Here is a 27,240-nt window from a genome sequence, read left to right as displayed (position 1 = left end):
TGAGATATTCGATATCTTAGAACTCTATGTTCTATTTTCTTCCTCTTAAACATCTGTCTAAAAAAGTTGACGTGATGAAGAGATCTCTTATAGAAAGCCTAAGTTTGTCTAAAGTAGTCAACCGTTTAGAAATATTAAACAAACAAACACCCTTTTTTGGTTCTCAAAAGTCTTGGGAAATGCCGTACTTCGTCTGTTACTCCTTGTTTTCTTCTCCAAACCAAAGAAAAAAAAAAGTGTTTTTTTTATTATTTATCTCTCTGTATCTGTTGTTTGCCGAGATGGTCCAGTGTTCCAAATGTCCCCACGAGCCGTCTCGAAAATACAAAGTACCCAACACAACAGTGGGAAGGTTTCAAAAGAAAAGATGATTCTCTGACTAACAGACAGTTCTCTTGATATCTTCTACAGATTTTGGGGTCTGGTCCTTAAACCATGAACAATCCTCCAAGTATCAAGACCCATGTTTAACTCATATCTAATACACTAGTAGACCTAGATGTCTCTCCCAAGTATACCCCCACATTAGATCATTTGGCAAGAAAATGAATAGGGGTAAATGTGTAATTTGGTATTAACTTTCTTAATTAAGGTCCCCTCCATGATCTTTGGAGTATAGTATATAGGGTTGTAATAATCTGAAGTCCCCTCAGACTAACGTCCCCCTACGTCCTCATCAACCATAGATCATTTGCATCAGGATACATAAGAAAAAGATTTATGATTATGCATATCCCAAGATAGATGATTTACGATTTTGTAATGGGAGCGTATGTCAAGGGGGGTGTCAGAAAATCATTATTCTAATATATATATTGAGCCGAGCATATGAACTATAGGTTAAATGGGGCAATGACAAATGGCTATGATTTTATTTCTAAAAAAACTATTGGAATCAAACATGAAGTGGTGTGCCAGCTTAAAAATGTAGAGGTGTGCCAGCTATTGAGAATGAAAAAAAAATGTTTTTAAAAGGGTACATGTTACCCACATTCTATGAACATCACCCTCATAAAGATATAAAGTCCACTCTAAAACTTTTTACCTGTCAAATGTAGAATTTAAGTTAAATAATGAAAAAGTGATCTGTAATTATTCAATTATTCATTAGGTTAGATATGTCAAAATGGGTTAATAATGTAAAAAATATATGTCCTACATCTATGAATCATTTATATGAGGATTTGCCTATGCCGTAGATTAAGAGAGTAAAAGAGAAAAGATGATAAAATTGGAGGAGTATTATTATTTTTTTTTTAAAGATAAGAGAAAAACTAATATATAAAATTGAAGGGGTATCTTTGAAAAATGAATAACCGAAGAAATAAAAATGAAAAATGTAAGTATTCTTAAAAAGGAAGTTAAAAATTATCCTTGACATTCGTAAGGAGATTAAATCTCAATCACTCTTTATATGGGGATTAAAAAAATAGGCTTCAACGTTGTGCTTTATTATATAGATATAAATCGATGTTTATCTGTGTCTACTAATAAAAAGAGAGTAAGACCCACTGTTATATTTTATTATATAAATTTTAATATCAAACCAACCTAAAATAAGAGAGGTGGCTCTCAACAAATAGAATAGAAGCACGAGATGGCTATTACTCCTTGGAATAATATTTTGTTGATCATGTCAAATGTAATAAATAAGGTAATGAGAAAGAATTAGGGCTATTATTCAGAAGAATAATGATATTCTGATGTCCCCCATCAGAGGATCGTAAATCATTTGCCTCATTATACGTGGAATCATAAATCTTTTTTCTTGTGTATCCCAAGATAAATGATCTACGATCAATTCTGTGATGGGGGGCATATGTCAGATTATCAGGACTCTATTTAAAATTGGGTTTCAAAACATTTGGAGGTCTGTCAACTTTTGATAGTGAAAAAGTTGCTTAACTGGATCTATGTAACCAACGTTGATCTTTTGTTGGGGTAAGCCAAACCATTTAATGTAGAGGGACCCATGTACAAATATTGCTATTTTAAGTGATAATTTTGATTAAAAGAAAGGATGTTACACTACTTGGACATGACCTTTGGTTATCAAATTGTACACATTGCACATGTGAGTCATTCCAAAAGTGGGCCATCTCTTAGATTCTATGTAGCTGTAAATATCAACCTGATTGGATTTCCCTTACCATCATAATCCAAAGATCTACTATTTGATTGAATGGTCACCATCAAATTCTCACAGAAACTGATTTTCAGCTCACATGTTATACAAAATAAATGAACATGAGCACAACTTTACTATTGGTACTGGTTTTCATCTTAAAATCTACAAAGTGATCAACTTTAAAATCAGTGTTTTAAAAATAAAAATAAAAAGTCTTGAAGATGGTTTTAAATCTCGTCCTAGACTGAGACGACTTGTCCAATACGTTTCAGTATCGTCTACCAACTAGACAGATAGACAAGTAAAACGTATTAGACAAGATTTAAAATCACGGTTTATTTTTTTCATTGTTGAACGAGACGATTCAAACGTGTCGAAAAACCTGTCTGAGATGACTCTGTCTTGTTCATGGATGAGATGAGAAATCAAAACTGGTTTTTACATCATGGTCTTGAGTGCAATAATTAATATGAATAGACATTAATAAAATTAAGAATCATGAAAGAAATTTCCTTGAATTTACCATTCAATAACTTGGTTATCAAGGAAAGCATGTTTTCCACTTGGGAATAGGGATAAGTCATTGCTAGAATTGGCATCTTTTTTTCTTGGATAAGATAATCCTCTCCCTTTGTTCCCCTTGGGGGAAAGAAGTGGATTATGTTTTTCTCAAATTACAGTGTTTGGCTACCAGGGGCATGTGAAAATATTCCTTGAATTAGTGACTCCACTTTCTCTGATGGTGGAAGTTATAGGCTTTTTTTAGAGGACTCATATAAGTCTCTCTAAATCCCTTTCTGTCAAATAAACATAAAGTTTGTCCCAATGACACAAACAGAGGCACAAGGGTGACACAAACGGCGTGATGACGCGTGTATAACCGTAGAAGCTCTCGTATCTTGTGGAAAAGCAACTACAATTATGTGCGCGCCACCAACTCATTGTGTCACCCCAGCGCTTGAGTCTTCTTAAAACCAAGCACACCCTTATTTTACTCTCAAAAGTAACTTTTGGGAATAACAAAAATCAATTGGTGCCCCATTTTTTTTTTCTTTATTACATTTATTCCTCTATTCTCTTGGATATGGTCCGTGACCTAATCTGATAATAATTAGATTGGAATGTAACACAGTTGAAAAATGAAACATGAGGAAAGAAAGAAGAAATCACCGTCTTCTCTTTTAGAATATACAAGTCATTCAATCTAGAATAAAATTAGGTAAGAAACAAATTTTAATTAATTAAAGTACAATTTGATTTTCATAGTTTGATTAATAAAATTTTAATTGATTAAGTAAAATTTAAAATTTGATTCTTACAAAATTGGGTGGGTTTTACAGTGTCGAGGTCGATAATTTTTCTTAGTGAGACTGACAATAATAAAAAAAAATTGATTTTTTTCAACTAAAATACATAGAAAGATGGACTTAAAACTTGACATAACAACTTGTATAGATGATTTCAAATCAAAAGAACCACTCTTAATCAATTTTCATCCAAAAATGAAGCAAAACTATTGGAAAACTAGTTTTTTTACGTACATCTTCAAAATACTTGAAAATATCTTCTTCTTCTTCTTTCTCAAATCCTTTTTATCAAACTAAAGTCTCCAAAACTCGATCGGGATGCTAGAAATCTATTTTTTTTTTTTTTTAACGAAAATGATGAATTTGAATGATTAAGGCAATTTCGACATTTCAATCATGAAAAATGTCTAGAGTGAGATTCAAAGACTGTTTTGAAAAGAGGAATTTACTAAATGGACTATTTTGATAACCCGTACAAAACAAGGATTAAATTGAAAGAAAAATTAGCACCAAGGAGAGTTAAGTAATTTTTCCTTTTTTTATTATTTATCATTTATTGCATTTGATATTATAAAATACTTTCTTGTATATTTATCCATCCATTCTCTTAGTTTGGGAGTCAATGGTCAACGAATTGGATTTAAATTGAATATGATCCCTAACCCATTACTCATATTATGATAATAATTAGATTAGAATCTAAGACAGTTGAAAAATGAGGACAGAATGAAGAAATCACAGTTTTCTCCTTGGATTGACTAACTTCAATTCCATTTTCATTATTTGATTAATAAAATTGTAAATCCTTAATTCCAACCTATTTCATACTCTGTAGTAGTGCTCAACCACTACTTGGACTAGTATAATTCAGTCAAGGGTAGAGATTCTAAATGTACATTGTAGTGATCTAAAAAACAACATTCATGGAAGATGCATTGTATTAAGGTGCATGAGATGCGTTGGATCATTTTCACTATATTTCATCACAAATGGGTGGTTGTGATGAAGATTGATCAGTATTTTCTATATTAGAAATGTGGGCGGCGTTGCGTGTGCCTCGGGATTAATCTTTGGACAAGACCATGGTCTATGAATTGGGCAAAGCCCAGATACAGGTCCGTTCTATTGTCTACAGGGATAATACCAGATTATCAAGAAAATATATATTTAAAGAAAAACGTTAGAGTGACATTGAAATTAATATCGTTTCACACATTGGTGAAGTGGATATGTGTACGGAACCATAGATGCTTTTCATTGAGATACAAGTGAGAAGCATATACGGTTTAGTGTGCAATTTGTGAAACGATGTCGATTTTAATGTCACTCCAACACGACTCATATTTAAATTTAAGAATTAGGAATAATTTATGTTAATTACAATTTTTAGATTAGATATCCTATTAGGGTTCATGTGATGATCATCCAAGACTTCTTAATAAAATTAATTCTTCTGCATTAAGTCCTTATGCTAATTATACATTTTGCCCCACCTAGACTGTGTCGTGGTTCGTCATTCAATTTTTTTGTTAGATGTGTAATTTGTATCTTGAGGACATGGAGCCCAAAATGGGTCTTAATCATGTAGACTAGCCCCCACTTTGATTAGGTCAAATGGCGATGTGGCTTTCAAAGTACTTTGACTTTTGTCAAGCTGACTTGGGAAAAGGCTTTCCACCCTGAGAGGCTTAGCAAACATCGGCTGCATCTCGAACTACCATATTATTTGACATGTTAGCTTTTGCTTTTCAAGATCAAACGTGTTATGAAAATTTGTTAAAATTCATTTTAGGGCCCGTGTGGATACAGGAGCCAAAAGTACTTAGAACATAAGTACTCCCAGAAGTACATTTTGAAGTACTGTGTGAAGTAGTTAAATATGTATTGTACGTTTGGATGCAAGTTCTAAGAAGTATTGTCAGAAGTACTTCTAACAGAGTTTTGTGTTTGGAAACTGTTCTGGATTATGTTAAAATGACTAGAAAGCCCTTATATGTAACAATTACTGTTTTTAATATTATAACTCAACAACTTATGCTCCAAATAAGTAATAGTTACTGTTTTTATTCAATAAAAATATTATACTATCATTTTAAACTCAAAATATACTTCTTTAAAAAAAAAAACGACAGAACCTCCCATAAATATTGGACAAATGAAAAATAAAACATGTATAAAAACATGACAGCTACCATATTTATTGTTTCAAAGGACATCTTCATCCTCAAAAATTTCAAGAACAAGGTAGGATTTTCAGGGAGGTTGAAAATGATGGTCTTGAATAGAAACCAGAAACATCATTTGTATAATCCACAAAGTTTTCCCATTTTTTAATGAAACTTTTACGAACTGAAACTTTGAGGAATAGATACCTAATCCAAACTTCGTTACTATTTGCCCAAATCAGTAAAATACTTAATTTCATAAAATTGAAAATTCATCCAAATTAAATAGAATTGAATGACTGATAAAACAAAAAAGTCAAATTGAACCGTACCCCTCCCCTTCAAACCATCAAATTATTGTTGAATCCTACCTTGGTTACTATGTGTAAGTTCCATATTTTGTCAATCCTGAGACACATGTTGAGTGTCGGATCGATTTACCATTGAAGACATATGAAGACTCCGTTAAAGCTGCTCAACCGTTCATACCTCGACAAAAAGCTTCCATGTGTGTGCACAAAGCCTAAGAGGTAATGAGACTACCTAATACCATTTTCCAACACTTAGATGATTGATAGGTCGACCCGTTGTAATTAGGAAAACTCTTTCCTCGACCCGTTCGCTCATCGGACCTTTTGGGAATCGAATATGGACATAGAGGGGACATTAAAGATTTGACCACCCTAAAACTATTTTCAGTCATTGGTGTTTTATAGGTGTCATTATATAGGTAAAATCTAGCACACCTTCGAACCGTTTCGACGTCGGACTTCCCGAAAATTCGTTTTGACCAAAAATGATAAAAAGGGTATTTTGGTCATTTTATCCATTTTATCATGGCCCACCCCTTGGTGGCAATTTGGGGATATTCTAAATAGTGATATCTATCAGCTCCCCGAACGGTATACAAATCGGAGCTACCATTTGAAAGTTATGGTCAAAACACTCTGCGGGGGCATTTTGGTAATTTACTGATGTGCCTTACTTGTGGCTGACGGTGCCACCGACAGTCCTGACGGTGCCACCGACAGCAAGCGCTCAAACGGTCATATTTATGACCGTTGAGCCTCGAATTTGCTCTCTTCTCATATATAACAACTCCAACTCTTTCATTTGGGTTGGTTGAAGCTTGAGAGAAGTAAATCCTTCATTTCTACATACTTTTAACCCTCTCTCTAGCCATGGAAGGGCTCAAACTTCATTGAAAATCCTTTTGACCCTTTGCCCTTCCTTTGGATCAATCCTAGAGAAGATTGCCTCTCCTCTCTCCACATTTTGAGAGTCTTCTCTACTTTCATGAGAGTCTAACTTAGGTGAACCCTTCAACATTCCTAGACTTCTCATTTGATCCCTCTCCGCCCATCAAACGTCACCTTGCACACACATTGGTACATTCATAGAGCAAAGAGCAAAAAGGAGATGATGGTAGGAGTAATTACAAGTAGCCGACGAACTCGAAAGCTTGATTGGAAGATCCAACCGTCGAGACGTACTTGTAAGCTCAAGGACTCCAAGAACTCAAGATCTCCATTGACAAATCTTATGAAGTTGAGTGAGTCTTTGACTTTGTTTTTAATTTTAAAAATATATGTATGTGGTTACTTGGTTCAGCCCTCAAAAACCAAGCTCTTGATTAGAATCGAGGATTCTTGACAAGAGTAGAGGTTTGTGAGTTTCCGATGAACAAAACTCACAATTTCGAGAGAATGCGTTCTCTCGATCTTAAGGTTTTAGAATTTAGCCTATATATAAAAATTCTATGTAAAAGGTTTGAGGTGAACCATAAACCCCTTTGATAGTGAACACCAAGTTCCTAGGTAGGAATCTTGAGAGTGGATGTAGGCACGTTGCCGAACCACTATAAAATGCTTGTCTCGTGTTTGTGAAAATGCTTCTATTAGTTTATACTTAGATGAATGTATGCTATGAATGAATACTATGATAAGTATGTCATACGATGAATGTTTATATTCTAAGAAAATTTCAATTGCATTACAAACTAGAGACTTGCCATAAGAATGGATGTAAGCACATTGTCGATTCATTAGATGACGTATGTTTTGTGCATGTGTTTATAATTCCGCAATTTACACTTGAATGTTTTGAATGTCATACGATGCCATAAAATGCCGAATAGGTAAATCGTATATGAATGTGTCATTGAATGACATGATTAAATTTCAAGTGTATTTCATTAAATGCATCTTAGAGACATAAGTGCCAAATCGAGGCTAGGTGAATGACTTAGAACACATAGTCAAATTATCAATCTAAGTTAAAATTGGATAAATCGAAAGAAATTTTAATTATCCTATTCACCCCCCCTCTAGGACTAGATATGGTACGAAGCACGTATTTTCAATGTTCATGACATGTGAGCCAAGCCCTTGTCTACCTCAACACCAACCTAAATCAGTTGGAAAATGTCAAAACCTATGCGCTAATCTAAAAGTAACCCCACAAAATTTCTTTAATTGGAGAAATTTTTTTAATCGACTGTTGTGATCCAGAGAGGAACTAAAAAATTGAATCGTATGAAGAAGGGGATGGTGTATAATAGGTAGAATCCTTAATTTGTAGATTTTGGACTCAATTTAAGATATGGGGTTTGGACTAATTCATAAATAGAAAATGACTCAAACTAAGAAACATCCTTCGATTCAACAACAACGACGACGACAATGAATCAATTAAAAAATAAAAATAAAAATATAAGATATGGGTTTTGGACTAATTCTTAAATAAAAAATTATTCAACGAAAAAATCCTTTAAGGAAAACAGATATGGGTTTTGTATTTTTAGGTAACAGAAGATAGGATCTAAACATTGAGCCATAGCTCAATCAGACCCACAAACTAAAGAAACACGTCATATGTTGATCAACCATAAACAAGAAAATAAAATATGGAACAATAGAAACCAATGAAATAGGAATCACAAACAAAATAGAACTAAGTGATGACTAGGTTAGGTATCTAATTTCACTTGTTTGCCCATCTTGATCACTAGGTTGGAATTTGAGAACCTGCAACAACAGAGAGAAAGTATGTTACAGAGACATCGAGAATATCAAAGAAAGAGAGAGAGAGAGAGAGAGAGAGAGAGAGAGAGAGAGAGACTTCAATGCCATCATCTGTATTGTAATCGACACCAAATCACCACTATAATCGTTGGAAGGAGGAGATACTTTTGGAGGGAGAGAAATCTACTATTGAGGGTTCCAAACGAGAGAGACTCTCAAAGGTCTTTCAATCTATGTGTGTGAGAGAGAGGGTTGGAAGTTCGAAGTAGTCATGTTGTGCATTGAGTAGAGAGAAAGAAGAAGGAAGATTTGATCGAGACATTGTACGTAATTTCTAAAATTTACAAGGGGCATACTTGTCCCAAAGCCATTGTTTTGACGGACTTTAAGTGCTCCCTGCAATTTCGTTTTTGAGAAGTACCTATTTAGTTGCTCCGCCAAAAACCCTCTTTTTGACCTTAAGTAAAGTAATTTTGTGAAGTACTAAATCGTCCAAACACACAAAAACTACTTCTGACTCCCTGCAAGAGTCAAAAGTACTTGGAGAAGTCAATCCAAATAGGCCATTAATTTCTATATTCATACTTAGGTAGTAAAAGACGCAAAAAATGCATTTTGTTAGAACGGTGTAACCAGGGTTAGCAATTCGCAGTTTGGTGTGCGGTTAGAGCTTGGGGTGGTAATGTGCACAACACACCCCACGATTTTTCCTAGTTCATTTTAATTTCTTTCTATATTAAAGATCATACTTAGGTAGTAAGCTAAAATGCACTTTATTAGAACGGTGTAACACGTATTTGACCATTACGATGAATTCACCAAAAACTATTATGGATAGAATTCCAAGATATGAAAAATTCACTACTTTTAAAAAGTTACTACTTAGAATTAGTTGAAGATGATGCAAATTCCAAGACCTTATCCAAGCAAGTGTTCATTGAAATTCCTATCGACAACTATGAAATTTGATCTTGATGTAAAAAATGAAATTACTTTCTACTTTCTAAGAACCTGTTTGAATACACAAAAAAAAATTACTACTTTTAAAAAGTAAAAAATCTTAACTTTTTAAGAAACAAAATGAAATTGCTTTATACTTTTTAAAAGTTTTTATCCCAAAGCTACTTTCTTCCTAATTTGGGTTGGCAATGGATCGGTTCAATACCAAATTAGTACCACTCCAATATCAATCTGAAATTTTTTAAACTTGTCCCTAATCCAATTAAACTAGTGAACATGCAAACTGAATCCAATCCGTTTCATTTCATCCTTAATCTAAAACTAATCCGATCCGAACACATGCCTTATTTTCAAATTATCAATGTTAAAAAAAAATTTAAAAATATAAAATGATAAATTTTTGTTAAAATAATTTACTTTCCAATACAAATATAGAGGGAAATCAAAAAAGACTAAAACATGTTATCTATATGTATTTATATGAAATTATGAATTATAAAAATATAAAAATGTGTTCGAATTAGATTTTTTTCAAAGAGGATTGAGGTACATCCGAATCCGATCCGAAATTGTATAGGATTTACGATTTCAATAAAAAAATCCAATTTTTCATGTTTTTCGGATCAGACCAATTCGGACTTCTGGTGTATTTCATATAATTTCCAGTTTTATTCCTAACTACTTTCTATCTAAACGAACTATCAAATGATAAGATCAAATTGTAGACATGTGAGGTCATTAGAGTTAAACTTCATCTACTTGGATTTGAGAGTCACCACCATTCAAAGTGTTTAAGATGTTAATGGACACCATAAAAATAAGTTTTGAAAATCCATTTTTAAAGGAGTTGATAATTCAAATCTGATCTAACCTTAGAGGTTCGAGTAATGGGGTTTAGTTGTAAGATAGGAAAAGTGTTAGGCACCTCACCTCACTCATCAAGTTGATGGTCACTATGTATTGGCCAAAAGTAAAAACCTAAAATTATTTTTTTATTGATTTTTTAATTAGAAAAATGTACAATGCATGTATGCATGAAATAAAAGAATGTGAGTGGGTGCAAGAGTGTTTAAAATGTGTTCATCAGGGACTTTTTTTTTTTTTTGTATGCTTTGAGTTGTGAGTTCTAATCCATGAGGACAACACTTTTGACTCTTTACATTTTTGAAATAAAAGTATGTATTGTGTAAAAAGGTGTATGCATGCAAGGGTTCCCTAAGGAACTTATTATGATCTTACAAAGAGGAGATTACCTCTCATGGTACTTTCTTCTTCCTTTACGAATTAAACTACATAATTACTAAGAAATTTTAAAGTAAAGGTGGTCTTATAGTTGGTAAGGATCTTAGATGACTGTTGGGTTGTGAGCAATGTGAGCAAAAAAATCACTCATTTCTTCGGTAGCGCTAACTTGATTAACATAGTTAAACTTCCAACAATAGAAAATCCGTTCTAGCCATTTACCCGGTTGGAGTAATTAACTTTAACCAATTTTCCCTCCACATGACGGGCCCATCAGCCTTAGCAAGGCTTCTAACTTGACTAACATAGACAATTAGGCATCCATTTTTTAACTTGAATTTTCCAATGGGGATTGTGATTTTGTGATACTGAATAACAAATTGAGAATGATATAATCATAATTTTAATGATTTGGATGTAGCTTTCAATATGTTTCAATGATTTATATATATAACACCAAGAATACCCAAGGGAAAGCCATGAGACGAAGGTACCTTAATTATTTTTGGCAAGCAGGTTGACACTCCGAATAAGCTAAAAAAATATGCCCAAATCTTTGAAGTGAAGCTATAATGAAGAAGAGGATGATTTGGTGACTCTCTCATCTCTCAAAAATATGCCCAAGTCCCTCACATTCCCCCTCACATCAAGAGATCCACCGGCTGAATTCTACCAAATGCTGTGATTCAAGGAAAGAAAAACAATCTTCAACAGGAATTTTTGGCCCCAAATAGCTTTTTTTTTTTTTTTTGTGGGGGTGGGGGGGAGGGGGGGAGAGGACTCCCCAACATTATATAAAGAGTGATAGAAAGATTGCAATGAAATCCTCCCATCCTTGTTATAGGACTCGGACCATGGGCCATTATTAAATGGGTCGGGTTTGGATTAGGTTTTTAAGGTTGACCCAAAGGCTAAAGACCGTATAGGTTCGATGTGTATTTTTGAAGTAGAGAGGAAAAATCATGGGGTGCATTGTACGCATTACCACCCCAAGCCCTAACTGCACACCAGTCTGCAAACTGATAACCTTGGTTATCCGCACCGCAGAACCATGTTAAAATTTTCAAACAAACGAAATCAACAAAGAAAAAGTAGAATCTTTCTGTGCCCTTAGCAAACATCGGTTGCATCTCGAACTACCATATTATTTGACATGTTAGTTTTTGCTTTTCAAGATCAAACGTGGCCCAAGTCCAATAATAAGGACGGGAGGTTTTCATTGCAGTCTTTCTTATTATAAAAGAAATAGATGCTTAGATAAACAATTACATCTTGATTATGATCATGACCGAATTTCATAATCGTTGATAGGAATTTTGATGAATACTTGCTTGGATAAGGTCTTGGAATTCTTCCACGAATTCTAACAAAGTGCTTCTTAGCTTACTACCTAAGTATGATCTTTAATATAGAAATTAAAATGAACTTTCATTGAAGTAGGGAGGAAAATTCGTGGAAATGACATCTTGATTATGATCAGGACCGAATTTCATAGTTGTCGAGACAAGAATTTTGATGAATACTTGCTTGGATAAGGTCTTGAAATTCTTTCATGAATTCTAATAAAGTGCCTTTTAGCTTACTATCTAAGTATGATCTTTAATGTAGAAGTTAAAATGAACTTTCAACGAACTTTCAGTGAAGTAGGGAGGAAAAATCGTGGGGTGCGTTGTGCGCATTACCACCACAAACGCTAACCGCACACCAGACTTGGAACTGCTAACCCTGGTTACCCGCACCGCAGAACCATTTTGAATTTTTCAAACAAACGAAACGAACAAAGAAAAAGTAGAATCTTTCTGTGTCCCCGCTCTTTTTCATTCCAAGAAAATCAAAACCCTAAACAAGAATTCTTCATTCGCGCTCAAATCTGAAAATTTTACCAACAAAACCACCAAATTTCTCATCTTCTCTCTTTCTGTTCTTCTACTACTTACCATCAAACCGATCATGATCTCCACCATTCCTTGGCATTCTAGGGTTTCTGATTTCAAATTTTAAATCTAGGGTTTCTACGAAAACAGGGATTCTGTTCTTTTTGCATTTTTTTTTACGATCTTTTAGGTTTTTGGGCATCTAGGGTTAACAATGTCTGCTTCAACGGTCCCGATTACCGCAAATCCGGCGGTTAACAATACCCCTTCTTTGGGTTTAGGTTCGAGGAGGAGAAATGTTTCTGTTACAGAGAAGAGATCATCCAACATTGAAATGGTTAACGAAGTCAGTGGTGGTGTTGGAGTTTCTGAACCTGCGAATGGTGATGGAAGGGATCTGAGCCATTCGATTAGAGGAGAGATGGTTCTTGAGAAACCGAAAGATATATCGTCCTCACAAGCAAAGAAAGGTCTGATTAATTCCACCATTTCGCCTCGACGAAGGAAAGTCGTTACGAAACCACCTGAGAAACCCTTTTGGCAAACTCTACTTAGCATTTTCACCAAGAATTTCTTGCTTCTTCTTGTTCTCTTAGGGTTGATTCAGATGATTCGAAAATTGGCGCTTAAGTCTGGATCTGGAGATGTTGCTGTTTCACCGAAGGAAATTTTGACTATTGAGGGTCGGATTGCAGAGGTTGAATCTTTTTTAAAGAAGACGACGAAAATGATGCAGGTTCAAGTGGACATGGTTGATAAGAAGGTTGAGAATGAAGTTGGAGGTTTGAGAATGGATTTGGCTAAAGTCGAAGAAAGAGGTCTGGTGATTGAGGACGAGGTGAAGAAATTGGGGGTGAGGACTGATGGTTTAGACAAGTCTTTGGGTGACTTGAGAGCTAGCGGTTTCCTTACAAAGGAAGATATGGATAGATTTTCGGATGAGTTGAACAAGCGTAGAAGTCCTGAGGGAAGCAATAAAGATTGGAGCTTGGACGAGATTAGGGCAGTTGCAAGGGAGATTGTTGAAAAGGAGATTGAAAGGCATGCAGCCGATGGACTTGCTTGGGTTGATTATGCATTGGCTTCTGGTGGGGCTTTTGTAGTTGGGCATTCGGAACCTTACTTTTCTGTGAAGGGTACTAATTGGCTTACCAAGGGCCAAAAGATAGTAAATTCTGAAGCAAGAAGGATGTTGCAGCCGAGTTTCGGTGAACCTGGTGAGTGTTTTCCCCTCAAAGGAAGCTGTGGGTTTGTGGAGATCAAGCTCAGGACAGCAATCATTCCAGAAGCCGTTACATTGGAACATGTGGCAAAGGTATTTTTTTTTCCACTGATTATGGGGGTTTATGCTTTATTATCTCTTCTTTGAAATCTTGATCTTAGTTGGTATCTCCTGTCTGTATCGATATTTTTCTATGTATAATCTTCATTAGATATCCATTTGCTATCGAATCACACAAGGGCTTTTGTCCCACTCCTTGAGGATTATCCTTCATGCTTTAGGTAATTGAATCACATTGCCTCACACCTCCATGTTTAGAAACATTGTTCGTGAGAAAGGGAGGAAATAGCTCTTACATGCTTGTTGCCAATCGGTTTCATGCGTAGTGCATATAAGGTACTTTCCAAAGTTCTAGGCACTAATTGAAGAGACAATAGACGCAATTATTTCTCCATATTAAAGTGATTGTCAAGTTAAGAACTCAATTGGTTTCTTATAGCCGATTGAATTATTGGTTTTAAAGTTTGCACGGGGAATTGTGGATATAGCTTATAGGTGCCAGCTTGCTATGTTGGTTAAAGTCTGTGAGTATTGGTACCACAACTTGGGTTCAAAACCCATCATTACCAATTAATTCCTAAGCACTAACCCGCTTGTTTATAAAAAGAAAATAAAATCATGAATTATATGCAAAACTGATGTAGAAATGATTTTTGCCCATGTTAGTTAATTTGTTCACCCACTATTTGCTTGATAGGAGAGATTAGTTGAAATAGAGGTGGATCAACGTATGTGTATCAACGATGCTAACTCGATAACAAATTTAATCACCATATTTGACGCTTAATTGAAGAAGTTGAGATTAAATTGGGACTTTTTTTCCTTCACCAATTTAATCTCAGACTTTTTTTCAATAAGTTACAAAATTTATAAACTTTGCGATTAAATTGGTAAAAAAAAAAGGTGTAAATGACCTAGATAAAACTTTACCCTTCTCAGATCCAATCTCAGATGATGCTCTATTAAGAGGAGATGACCTTGATGAAGATGATGGTGACTATTTTATTGGTGAAGTATCAAAGAATAAGGATGCAAATAAGGATGGCGTGCATTTGCTGATTTTTATCAATTGATGAATTCTAACTTGGATTCATGATTGTAGTTGTATAAGGTAAATGTGAAGTGAATTTGATTCATGCACGTGTCTAGCTTGAGGTGCATGATGAGAGGAGTATTTCATCCCGTCGAGGCGCAATGCGTAGTAGGTTTTTAATGGTGAAGGTTGACAATGGGTGTTTCCTTGCTCGGTAGGGCGCTCAGGAGTTGAGGACTGGATTCTAGATGGGAGTTAATCTTGTCTCTGGGAAAGACGGTGCCTCAGTGGGAGTTAATATAAGGATATAACCACCAATTGATATCTGGGGGTTGGATGGAGATAAACTCTTATGATCATGGATAAGATTTTTGTGATCATGTAAAGAAGGTGTGGTATGAGAAAACTATCAAATTGAGGCATTAAGAGAGATATCCTCATAAATAGAGATGGAATGATATATGTAAAAGGACTTTTGGCCTTTGATGTGGAGAATATCGTGTAATTTTAAGAAAAATCTTTGCTAGAAATCTAACTTTGCCATCAGAGACTCTTTGGCAAGTACCACACTGGTGCCCCAGTTGGGAGATAGTAACTAAATAAGGAGCAAAAGTAGATTTGGATGTCTAAGGAGTAATCTTGAAGTGTATGTGATTGGAAGGTAAAAATCACTACTGCAATAGTATTTTTTGTATTTTAAACAATATAAACCTTGAATGTGTTATGGACATGTGGTTGCCTTTTGGATATATAGATGATGTCAATATGGGGTTTAGTGATTTATTATTATAGTTTTAAATGGGATTTGATGATATAATATGAGAATGCTACTTTGTAGGAAAGATTACACAACCTTAACCTAGCCCCAATTTTTCTCGATTTTTCTTCTAATTTTTCCCAAAACTTCCTCTTGTCGGTTTATTTTCAAACCTCTACTTGGTAACTATGTACTTAGCTAACATTGCTAACAGATTGGTGATGTTAACTGGGGTTCTTTCAGGAAAGGTTTGGACAACCCCTAAATGCCATTTAGTGAATTGGAATCAGTACACTTATGATTTTTTTTAAGGGTAAGTAGATACTTTAGTCTTAGTAAGTGGCCTTCGTGGTATGGGATTGAGTTCAACCATCTTTGATCATAGTGACTAGTGAGAGCCAATGAAAACTCAAAAGGGATGTGATAAAAAAATGTCCAATTGAAGTTAAAAACCATAGATAACTATGGAGGAAAGATAATGACCTATAAAAAAATTGGAGCAAAGACAATGTAAACATAGTTATAGAAATAACAAATAAGAAAATAATTTGGTTGTTTCTTTTGGGTTAAGAGTGTGGAAGAGTGCCATGACAGTTAATGTTGATTTTAAGAGCCTGAATCTTTTATTTCCTTCATCAATAAAAAAAGAAGTTAATGTTGATTTTAAAATGAACATCATATTTCACGTGGGTGAGTTAGATTTCCCAAAGATATTTGATTTTGAGAAAGCTCATTATTATGGGTTTTCCTACTTATTTAAAAATGTTGGAGGCTTATACCTTGAAGTTTTTCTTAGGGAAAGGCTATCAAAAAGGGACTTGAGGCTTTAAGTAAAAGCTCTTTTGCCTCAGGTTACATGCTATATTTAAAGCAGCGTTGAAGAAGCTTATGCCTTTATTGAGGCACATGCCGTTTTGACTTCTTTTACTGCAAGGCGTACACCTTATGGGACTATATTTTATTTTTTTCCATCTCTTTTTTTGTATTTTCATCATATAATACTATAATAGTCCTTATAATTGTGAAGTTGTTATAATAACATTTATTTTGCATAAAGGTCCTTAGTACATATTACATAACCCTAGCCTATTTGCAAGACTAGCAATTTTTGTCTCTTTTTCTTATTTCCACCATGGCTCTCTGTCTTCCCTATCTCAATTTCTCTCTCTATGTTGAGCCTACCCCTCCACTTCCAGTCTTATAGTGGTTGTTTTTATAGTTAGAGAGGTTGGTTCTTATAACCTTGTGTTGATTCTAGTTTGAGGGGTTAAAACTTTGACAGTTGTAAGTGTGAAACTATGGAATTTTGGATAATAGACTTTGGAATGTTAAATTGCGATTGGTCTTTTAAAATGATTTTTCCTGATTTTCTCTTTGTGGATGTTTTTGCTATTTATTTATCCAAATATTTAATTATTTCGCTTTATGGGAAATGCTTGCTTGTTAGGCTTAGGCCTCGCTTCACGCCTTAGCATTTAAAATCATTGGTTGGGCTATGCTCTCTATTTGTGCATTTCAGAATCTCCTCAATTAATAGGGTTGCTTTCAGAACCTTCACTTCTCTCTCTCTCTGTTAATACATACATGCTGGTTTTCACTATTCGTTTTAAGTTTTGGCACACCTGTGTTGTGACACTTGGATCAGGTGTTCCCTGGGTCGGTTCATTTCTTATTGAATAGTTCTTTTCCTTTCCTCTGAAAAGGGGACTGAATTAAGTAATTGGCACGAGGGAAGACATGGTATCTAGACATTACAAGCTTGACTGTAGTTAAACAGACTTCATAGTTGCTAACTTCTTGAAAGAGAACTTCCTTTGATGAGCATTCTGAAACTTATCCTTAAGATGGGTGGATAGGAATTTACATTTTTGTGGGTTATTATCTGGAAGCCATCAACACAATACTCATCCATCCCAATATGCACATAGGTCATCCAGTGTCATTTCTAGTCATTACAATCAGGGTTTGTGGTGGGAACCCACTGTTCTGAGGTGGTTTCTGGAGGGATGGGGGGAATATATCTGTCATGATGATGTTATAATTTTGCCAAGTCAGAGTCCTTCGGAACATCATAATTAATTAGAAAAGCTGAACTATTTTTTGGATAAGCAAGTGAGTTGGTGGGGTCAGTAAAGGTGGGTTGGACAACCTGACGTTGTGGCATCAACACTGACAGGCTTTAACCAGTTAGCAAGAAAAAGCTGAACATACTTGTAACAAAGAAAATTGAGCATGGAACCGTGGTCGTTGTTAGGAGACATTAATCGAATAGAGATTGTTTTGAATGTCCTTCATAATATGATTTCCCTAAATTGGCAACGAACTCACCGAGTTGGCACCTTCATTATTGTGTAAAATTCTGTCAAGTTTATTTGTGGCTCTCCACACATCACCATCTACTAATCCTTTTTTGTTTTGTTTTGCTTGTAATAATGCAGAGTGTAGCCTATGACAGGTCAAGTGCTCCAAAGGACTGTCGAATCTCTGGATGGTTTCAAGGGCATGATGCGGATCCATCTAGACAGGCCAAAAAGAAGTTTCTATTGGCAGAGTTCAGTTATGATCTTGAGAGAAGCAATGCTCAGACTTTCAATGTAGACCCTACAGATTCAGGCATTGTCAACATGGTCAGGCTTGACTTCACTTCTAACCATGGAGGTCCTCACACGTGCATTTATCGGCTGAGGGTGCACGGCCGTGAACTTGACTCAGTTGCAATATCGACTTTGCAGCCTTAAATGCAAACTTTTGGTGTCCATTTGCTGCTATTATTTAGCTCCTCTTTTTTGTTTTGTTGTAAGAAAATCCTTTAGTTGTTTTCTCTGTCTCTAGACCACCGTTTTTCTGACCATGTAAGCCGCTAATTATTATGCGTGGGTTGTAGAATTTTTTCCCCATTTTGTTGTTACTTATCATCCCTGTTTTGTATGTTTATCTTTCAATCCTGAGCTATGGCCTATGGGTCTCCAAAGTCTTTTCTCACATAAGTGATAAATTAAGAAAAAAAAGAAAAGAAGAAAAAGTTGATCAAAAAGATTTGGGCGAAAATCAATAAATATCGATCTAGTCCTAGTTAGAAGAAATATTGAATCAATTGATGTTGTTAATGTAGGGCACATGTTATAGTGCCATAAATACAATTTGAAAATTAGGTTTTGTATAAAAAAATGCCCTTAACAAAATATTTTTGTACTAAAATACGCTCAGATGTTTATTCTCTAGGTGTATTTATTGCATTTTAAGTGGGCATATGTAAACAAAAATCTTAGAAGAATTGTGGATTGAGATGGTGATAATTGACAAGAAGATTATGCAAAAGTGAGGATTAAGTGTCATTAAACCAAACCCAAATCTTTAGGTAAGGGCAAGGCTTGGAGGACGATGATGCTTTCAATGCCCAGACCAAGATAAAGTATTTATTAGAGAGAGAGAGAGAGAGAGAGAGAGAGAGAGAGACTATTGGGCCTTAGCACTCTGTTGTGACATCATTTAAGGCAAAACATTCTGGACCCAAACGGACCAAATTAAAGCCCATAGAGCTTGACAGGATGGCCGTTGACCAAACTGAACCAAAGACATTTTTTTTTTTAGTTGTAGTGTGTACTGTGTTTGCATGAAAAGACCGACACTATGTTCTTGAATCTGAGCTCTCTGCAATTTTCTCATTTCTGTGAGAATTTCTCCTAATTTTTATTGTTCAATGTTCAAACCCTGAAGAACAGTTACCATGTGTGTGTGTGTGTGTGTTTTTTTATTTCAGAAAATAAATTCAAGATTTGTTTGGTTTTCAGGATTCAGTTGAAAAGTAAGTCATCATTTCCACTTTACTCTTCCAAAAAAGTCGTCTTTTTTATTATCTCAATTGTTTTGTTGCATTAAATTGTAGAATCCCCCCCTTTTTTTTTTCTCTTTCGATCTCATTATTGGTGTTTTGATTGAACACTAGATTTAGTCAGCTCTGTTTCTTAAATCATTACTTTCTTTGTCTGCCTTTCTCCATTTGCGCTTTTATAGGTGAAATTTCAGTTTGGGTTTTTTTGGATTTCAAGTTTTAGTTACTTCCTGTGTTTATTCTTGGAAATGTAGGTTTCATGCAATTAGAATTTAATTTCAGGGTTAGGGTTTTTCTTCAACTCTCTACAATGTCTATGTTTTTGTCTATATTGGAGTTGTGAACCTTGTCAAAATTCGATTCAATAAGTTTTCTGGGATAAGAATTGGGGTTTGGGTTTTGGAGGAAGGGAATGCAGTTCATCAGTTTGATTTTCTTGTTGTTGATACCACTCGTGAGTGGGAATTTGGACTCAGATGCTCTTTTGGATTTAAAAAAAGGTATTGAGGAGGACCCAAAAAGGAGTCATGTTCTTAGTTCTTGGGATGCTAACAATGTAGCATCAACTGATGGATGCCCTCAGAATTGGTATGGGATTGGTTGTAGTGGGGGGCACATTACATCAATCGCCCTGAACGATCTGGGATTGGCTGGAACATTCCGATTTTCTGCTCTTATAGGGCTTCAAATGCTTCAAAATTTATCTATTTCAAACAACCAATTTAGGGGAATTATCTCTCACGATGTCGGATCCATTGGGTCCCTGAAAATTTTGGACCTTTCATGTAATTCGTTCAATGGTTCAATACCCTCTGAAATGATGAAGTTGAAGAGTTTAGCTCTTCTGAATCTCTCCTCAAACAGTTTGGGAGGCACAATACCACCTGGTTTCGGAAAGATGGAGCGGTTGAAGTATCTTGATTTGCGATATAATGGCTTTTCTGGTGATATCGGGGGTGTTTTATTGCAACTACGGAATGTAGTGTACGTTGATCTCAGTGGCAATGGGTTCTCTGGATCTCTCGATTTGGGTCTTGGGAATTCCACCTTTGTATCCATGGTTCAGTATTTAAATGTTAGCCACAACTCCTTGGTTGGAGAGCTCTTCTCTCATGATGGAATGCCCTTTTTTGACAATTTGGAGGTGTTGGATGCCAGTTATAATCAGCTTGTTGGTCAGATCCCTTCGTTCAATTTTGTAGTTTCTCTTCGAATTCTGCGGCTTGGAAGCAACCAACTTTCAGGGTCTCTACCTGAAGCTCTTTTGCAAGAAAGTTCAATGATCTTGACCGAGCTTGATCTGAGCCATAACCAACTAAAAGGTAAATTGATTTCTAATGATAGACTGTTCACATTTTCTGTTATTATTGTCATATTTTTATGTGTATTGTACTTTCTCTTTGGATACTGATTAAGACTATTTTGGGAGAATAAAGAAATAGGGCAAATCTTTTATTGTAACTCCACAACTAGCAGTCTTTTTTCCATGGAACTTTGCCATTCTATGCATGCCAGCTAGGCTAAAACCTTCTAAGAATCCTTTTAGTAAACATATCTGCAAATCAACTCATCCGTGTGATGTAAGTAGTTTTAAGTGTTGTGTGTAACAGATGTGTGTGCGTGTGCGTGTGTGTAACTGATGTGTATGTGCATGTGTGTGCATGCATGTATGTGTGTGTGTAACTTCATTTAAGAAAGTAATCTATTACCTCAATTTGTTCTGGTATGGGTATGGAATGCAGGATAGATATCCACTGAGTCGCATATGTTCAGTGTGTGTGTAACTTCCACTTATCAGAATGGACAGTAACATTCATACTACTAAGTCCAGAATATTTAGTACTCTGTCTCATGCCAAGAGAAGTATAACTGTAAATCAAGCTGGTTCTGTGGAAAGCCTTCTTTAAATCAAGTCATCCACATGGTGTAAATATGTTTAATATTTTATGTCATATAAAATATTCTTTTTATGGGCACCTACCTTTACTAAAGTAATAATGACTTCAATGTGTTCTGGTATAGACATGGGACACAGTATAGATACAATTATTCAATATATTTCTAGGTTCCACTGAGTCGCATACGTTCAATGTGTGTGCAACTTCCACTTGTTGCAAGACCTTCAGCATTTAAACACCTTAGTTATATGATAGTCTGTGAGGTCCCATGTCCTTTCTCATGGTAGATGGATATGTCTTGGTCTGATTGTCATACTACAGAACAGACAATCATGTGGAGTACTTCAAACTTCTGCAACAAGACTTAATTTTTCCAGAGTAATACCGACACAATATTTTAGTACGGTGTAATGTTTCAAGTGGTTTATGTTGATTATGGTTCTATATTGACCTTCAGATTTTGGAATACTTGCATTTATCGTATTGAAACTCTTTACCTTTATGACAGGTCCACTTGCAAGTATCACTTCTTCAACTCTAAAGAATCTTAATCTTTCTTCAAATAAGCTGTCAGGCTCCTTGCCTGCTAAGGTAGGACATTGTGCTATCATAGATTTGAGTAATAATATTCTTTCGGGGAACTTGTTCCGAATTCAGAGTTGGGGGAATTATGTTGAGGTTATTCACCTAAGCTCCAACTCTCTGACAGGAACCTTTCTAAACAGTACTTCTCAGTTCTTGAGGCTGACATCTTTAAAGATATCCAACAACTCACTAGAGGGGATTCTCCCTTCCATACTAGGATTTTATCCTGAACTAAGTACGATTGATCTTAGCCTCAACCATCTTGATGGATCCCTCCCACAGAGCTTATTCATGTCGTTGAAATTGACCGAGCTAAACCTTTCAGGCAACAGTTTTACCGGCCCCATCCCTTCTATAGGCTCCACTCAGAATTTGAGTCTGGTCTCTCTTGATCTGTCAGACAACTCATTAAGTGGTTCTTTACCCCCAGAAATTAGTGAACTTTATGATTTGGTGTATTTTGATCTATCTAACAATCGCTTTGAAGGTAGCATCCCAGATGATCTTTCAGATAAGCTTAAAGGATTCAATGTGTCTTATAACAATCTCTCGGGAATTGTACCTGAAAACTTGAGGGGGTTCCCAGATTCCTCATTCCATCCAGGGAATTCCTTACTCATTTTCCCTCATCCATCGTCATCACCAAAAGATGCTCCAGAGATTATTTTTAGAGAGAAGCATGGGACCCATGCGAAGCTATCTATTAAAGTTGCCCTGATCGCAGGTATTGTTGTTGGGGTCTCAGCGATTGTTCTCTTCTCTGTAATGGTTTATTATATGGCTCGACGCGGGAGGACTAATTCCGGTGAAAATGTTGTAAGGAAAAGTGTTCCACAAGGGGGGTCTCTTTCTCATGTTTTTGATCATCAACAAAATATGGAGCCTTCTCCAGCTTCATTAAACTTCTCTCACGATCGCTTGCTTGCTTCAGAAATGGCATCTGTACATGAGTATGGAAACACCTCATCAGTTGTAAAAGGGTCCACAGAAGTAGGCATTCCTGAGTCAACAACAAGAGATAAAGGGATGCCTTCTCCTCTCTCTCTCTTCTCATCTTCAAATCCACATCCTAGTGATCCGTATCTGTCTGAGAATTCTATTGTGCTGAAGGTCAGTTCTCCTGATAAATTGTCGGGGGATCTGCACTTATTTAACAGTTCGTCTTTGTTTACGGCGGAGGAGCTTTCACATGCTCCAGCAGAAGCAATTGGTAGAAGTTGTCATGGAACGTCATATAAAGCCACACTTGACAATGGTCATGTATTGGCTGTGAAGTGGCTGAGGGAAGAGATAGCAAAGGGTAAGAAGGAATTTGCAAGGGAAGCAAAGAAGCTTGGGTACATCAGACATCCAAATATAGTTTCATTACGTGGTTTCTATTGGGGGCCGAAAGACCATGAAAAGCTTATTATATCAGATTACATCAATGCAGCCTGTTTGTCCCTCCATCTTTATGGTATGATTCCTCCCTACTTTTGTTTCCCATTCAAGTCATTCATCCAGAAAATCTACCAGGTGTATAGGAGTATCTTGGGGTTCAATCACATTATAAGGGACCCACCATATGTTACGTTCCACATGGGATAACTTTTAAGCGAAAAATAGACTCAAGTGGATGATTATAACCAGCCAATCTATTATCTTATTTTAGTCAGAAAGAAAAAAATCCTGAGCATTCCAGAAATAGTTAAATAAATAAGATGGTTAAGACATCCGATATGGTTGATTTTTGGCCTTCTAGATCTCCATCTGGGACCGTCTAATGAGAGGCCCACCCCCTGTATGTGTAAAAAGTATCTGGTATGCTGTTGGCAGACCTTCTTTCCTGTATACATTCGACATGCTGCAATTTGTTTCTTAATTCCATGTTCCAAAAATTCTTAACTCTGAATGAAATCTATAAGATCTTAGCTCACTTGGGGCCTGTCATTGGTGGGCTCTGATTTGAGGTTTAATGTAAAATATGACATCAGTTATGTTAACGGCAAGTTAATTTATTTGCTTAGGCCATGAAGTATCATTTTTTTTATATATCAATGAGGGAATTTCTGACCAAAATTATGGACATAAAACATGTGATCCGTAAGATCTTCAGCGGGGTTTCACCAAGGAGAGATGTTTAGACCAAAATTATGAACATATACACCCATAGACTCTTTCTGGAATCTTCCATAATTTTTCTGATGGTCTGAAATAATATGTTGTAACTTGTGACATATGATTAGGATCATTCAATTGGATAAATATCCTAATGTAGCTGTTGAATGGTGGTCTCGACATCTTAACCTTTGCATGTGATGATGTGAATCACATATACAATAGCTGTAGGCAAGACAACTTCCTGTCAGTTTGACTTGAATATTCCTCATCTAATATGTTATATCCAAGGTATTGAATTGGGGTTTCGCTTCTGTTTGGACCAGCCTGGAATGGAAACATTTCATGAAAATATTTTTACTGATGTGATAATTAATACAATTTTCATGAACATTAGAAATGATAGGAAATGATAAAGCATACTAGAAAACACTGTCATAAGTCATTAGTCTACAACTAACAACCATATGGGATGTGGAAATGAAGATTATTATCATTATGCTACACATTAACACATGTTCTGAGAATCTGGCCACTTAAAACAACTATATTGTACATGGATGAGATACACCACAGCATGTAGAACAATTGTGTTCACGAAGAAACTAGCATTTACTTATATACATATTGTAATTTTTGAAATGTACTAAATTTTATCAATATTTTTATTTTTTATTTTTCAAAATAAATTTTTGTCGGCTTTTACTGTTTATCAAAATATATCAAACCACTCTTGCATTTTTATAAAACCTGTTTCTCTGTCAAAATTTACTTTTTGTCGAAATATATAGCGAAATAAATAGTGATATCTACCAAAGTATATACAAAAAGAAATTGTTGGTTAAATTTTGTGTCAAGCCTTGTACAAATTGAAATATTTCATGGAAAATGTCTTGAGATTTAATACTATGGTTATACATAATTATTCTGCTCAATTGAAACTTTCAATGTCATTCGCAGAGAATGAGCCAAGAAAACTCCCACCACTATCTAGCGATCAGCGGCTCAAGGTCGCCATAGATGTGGCTCGCTGTCTAAATTTCCTGCATAATGAAAAAGCAATCCCTCATGGCAACCTCAAATCAACCAACATTTTATTACAACCTCCTGACCTGAATGCTCTCCTTACTGATTATAGTCTCCACCGAATAATGACTCCGGCTGGCACGGCCGAACAGGTTTTAAATGCTGGTGCTCTTGGATATAGACCACCAGAATTTGCCAGCTCAAGTAAGCCATGCCCTTCATTAAAGAGTGATGTCTATGCTTTTGGGGTGATATTGCTGGAACTCCTGACCGGAAAAAGTGCCGGGGAGATAGTTTCTGGGAATCGTGGGGTGGTTGATTTGACAGATTGGGTGAGATTGTTGGCGGAGGAGAATCGTTTGACTGAGTGCTTTGACAGGCTGATTCCCGGTGTGGATAGTCCACCGGGAGGTCTCTGCGACATGCTGCAGGTGGCTCTAAGGTGTACTCTTCCTGCATCAGAGAGACCTGATATGAGAACGATCTTTGAAGTTCTTTCCTCGATAGTGTTGTAGAAGAACTGAAGTGGGTCCCACTTGTAAATCTGTATTCATCACTGATTTACCCAAAAGTCCTAACAGAAGTTGTCTTTGGTACTAACACCATTGATTGATCACCTTTTGTCACCTAATTTTTCTTTCTTTCATTGTGTTTTTTTCCCCTTTGATTGATTGTTTGGGTCTAACCTTTAGTTCTCAACTGATCTTGAGAATATTGCCTTGGAACAGTTGGGGAAGGAAATAAAGATCCTTAGATGGATTTAGTTGTTTAATTTCTTCTTAAACAGGTCTCTAGATATGAATTCTTTTAATTTTGTGCAGTGTGTCAAAGTGGAAGCGATCTGTGCACATGATGACAACAATGCTCATATTTCCCTCAAAGCATGATCTATCGAGTTCGTCTTGTATAATACAGGTTCTGCCTATAGGAATCAAAACTGAACAAGATGGCACTTGAGAGGGAGTAATATCTGGTGGTATCTATCAGCCTCTGAGACATGTTGAACATCATGTACAAAAAAATCCCATATGTTCATAAAAGCTACAAAATCATCTATGGATTATGGATAAGCACAAACTACCGAGAAGGGACACAAAAATGTGGTGAGCGTTGCCATTAGTCACAATATCAGAGTGGATATATGTAATCGAAAAAACTTCAATCCCAAGATATTATGAAGCTTTGCTTGAAAATAAAGAGGGAGACACCCCCTTTATCCTCCATTTTGAACGGACAGGATTTCTTCAAGATGACCTACAAAGCTCTAAAATTGTATTTCCTTGGTGGGTCGGCACCCGGCTTGGCTTGGTGGATGAAGTATTTTAACAAGTCTTCCTCTCATTCTTACTTTGATTTTTTGGTGAGTAACATTGTCAATAAAATAAATACCAAATAAGATATTATAAGGGCATATGTTCTTTTCTTCCAAACTAAAACCATTTTCTAAATGATAGAATTGCCCTTCAATAACGTTCATATTGAGACATTGTGATAGAGAGAGGTTTGACATAGAAGTTATAAGTTCATTGTTAAAAAAAACTAACATCCAACCTACTTTAACGTGGAGCCATGTACCCAAACACGTCTTTTAAATAACTGAATATAAAGTAAAAGTAGCCTTAGCTGGACCTTTCTTTGTGGTTAACAAAGCAGGTCCTAATCTAAGGTCCTAAATAATAATTATAACCTTAATTTGAGTGGTAGGCCCTCTCACCTTTCTTAAATACTGATTATTATTACAGCCATCATTTCAGTCTATGGGGTTGTGTTGTTAAACTTATTATTTTTAAGGAAAATTACTTAATGAACCCTCATGGATAGACACAAACCTTAACTACTCTACAGTAATTTGATTGTCCAATTAATAAACTTTTTAAACATACCACTTCACCTCAATATTTTAAAACTGATGCCATACCCCTTCACCTCAATATATTTAGGAAGATTAGCATAAAATGGCCTAAAAGGACTCATCTTCTGGCTAAGCCAAAAGTCATTGATATTTTACCTCTAAAATAAACCATCCATTTT

The 27,240-nt window shown here is 35.7% G+C and overlaps 2 protein-coding genes across 3 annotated transcripts; both read left to right on the top strand.

The window, feature by feature from the left end:
- Positions 1-12,456: 12,456 nt before the first annotated feature.
- On the top strand, positions 12,457-18,713 carry LOC147383710 (SUN domain-containing protein 1-like). The gene is made up of 2 exons (XM_086425090.1): positions 12,457-14,014; positions 18,210-18,713. The coding sequence occupies exons 1-2, from the start codon at positions 12,914-12,916 to the stop codon at positions 18,507-18,509; spliced, it is 1,401 nt and encodes a 466-aa protein (XP_086281216.1). The 5' UTR covers positions 12,457-12,913; the 3' UTR covers positions 18,510-18,713.
- A 543-nt stretch (positions 18,714-19,256) lies between these two features.
- On the top strand, positions 19,257-25,981 carry LOC147383709 (Leucine-rich repeat protein kinase family protein). Of its 2 annotated transcripts, XM_086425089.1 has the most exons (4): positions 19,257-19,576; positions 19,858-20,925; positions 22,010-23,542; positions 25,144-25,981. In XM_086425089.1, the coding sequence occupies exons 2-4, from the start codon at positions 20,016-20,018 to the stop codon at positions 25,722-25,724; spliced, it is 3,024 nt and encodes a 1,007-aa protein (XP_086281215.1). In that variant the 5' UTR covers positions 19,257-19,576; positions 19,858-20,015; the 3' UTR covers positions 25,725-25,981. The 2 variants fall into 2 exon arrangements, with proteins under 2 accessions (XP_086281215.1, XP_086281214.1); XM_086425088.1 differs by having other exon boundaries at positions 19,257-20,925.
- The last annotated feature ends 1,259 nt before the right edge of the window (positions 25,982-27,240 follow it).

The sequence above is a fragment of the Akebia trifoliata genome, chromosome 15 (assembly GCF_017979445.1).
Source record: "Akebia trifoliata isolate Shusen 1 chromosome 15, ASM1797944v1, whole genome shotgun sequence".
Classification (NCBI taxonomy): domain Eukaryota; kingdom Viridiplantae; phylum Streptophyta; class Magnoliopsida; order Ranunculales; family Lardizabalaceae; genus Akebia; species Akebia trifoliata.
The sequence above is the reverse complement of the archived record's forward strand: the minus strand, read 5'-3'. Positions and strand labels throughout refer to the sequence as shown.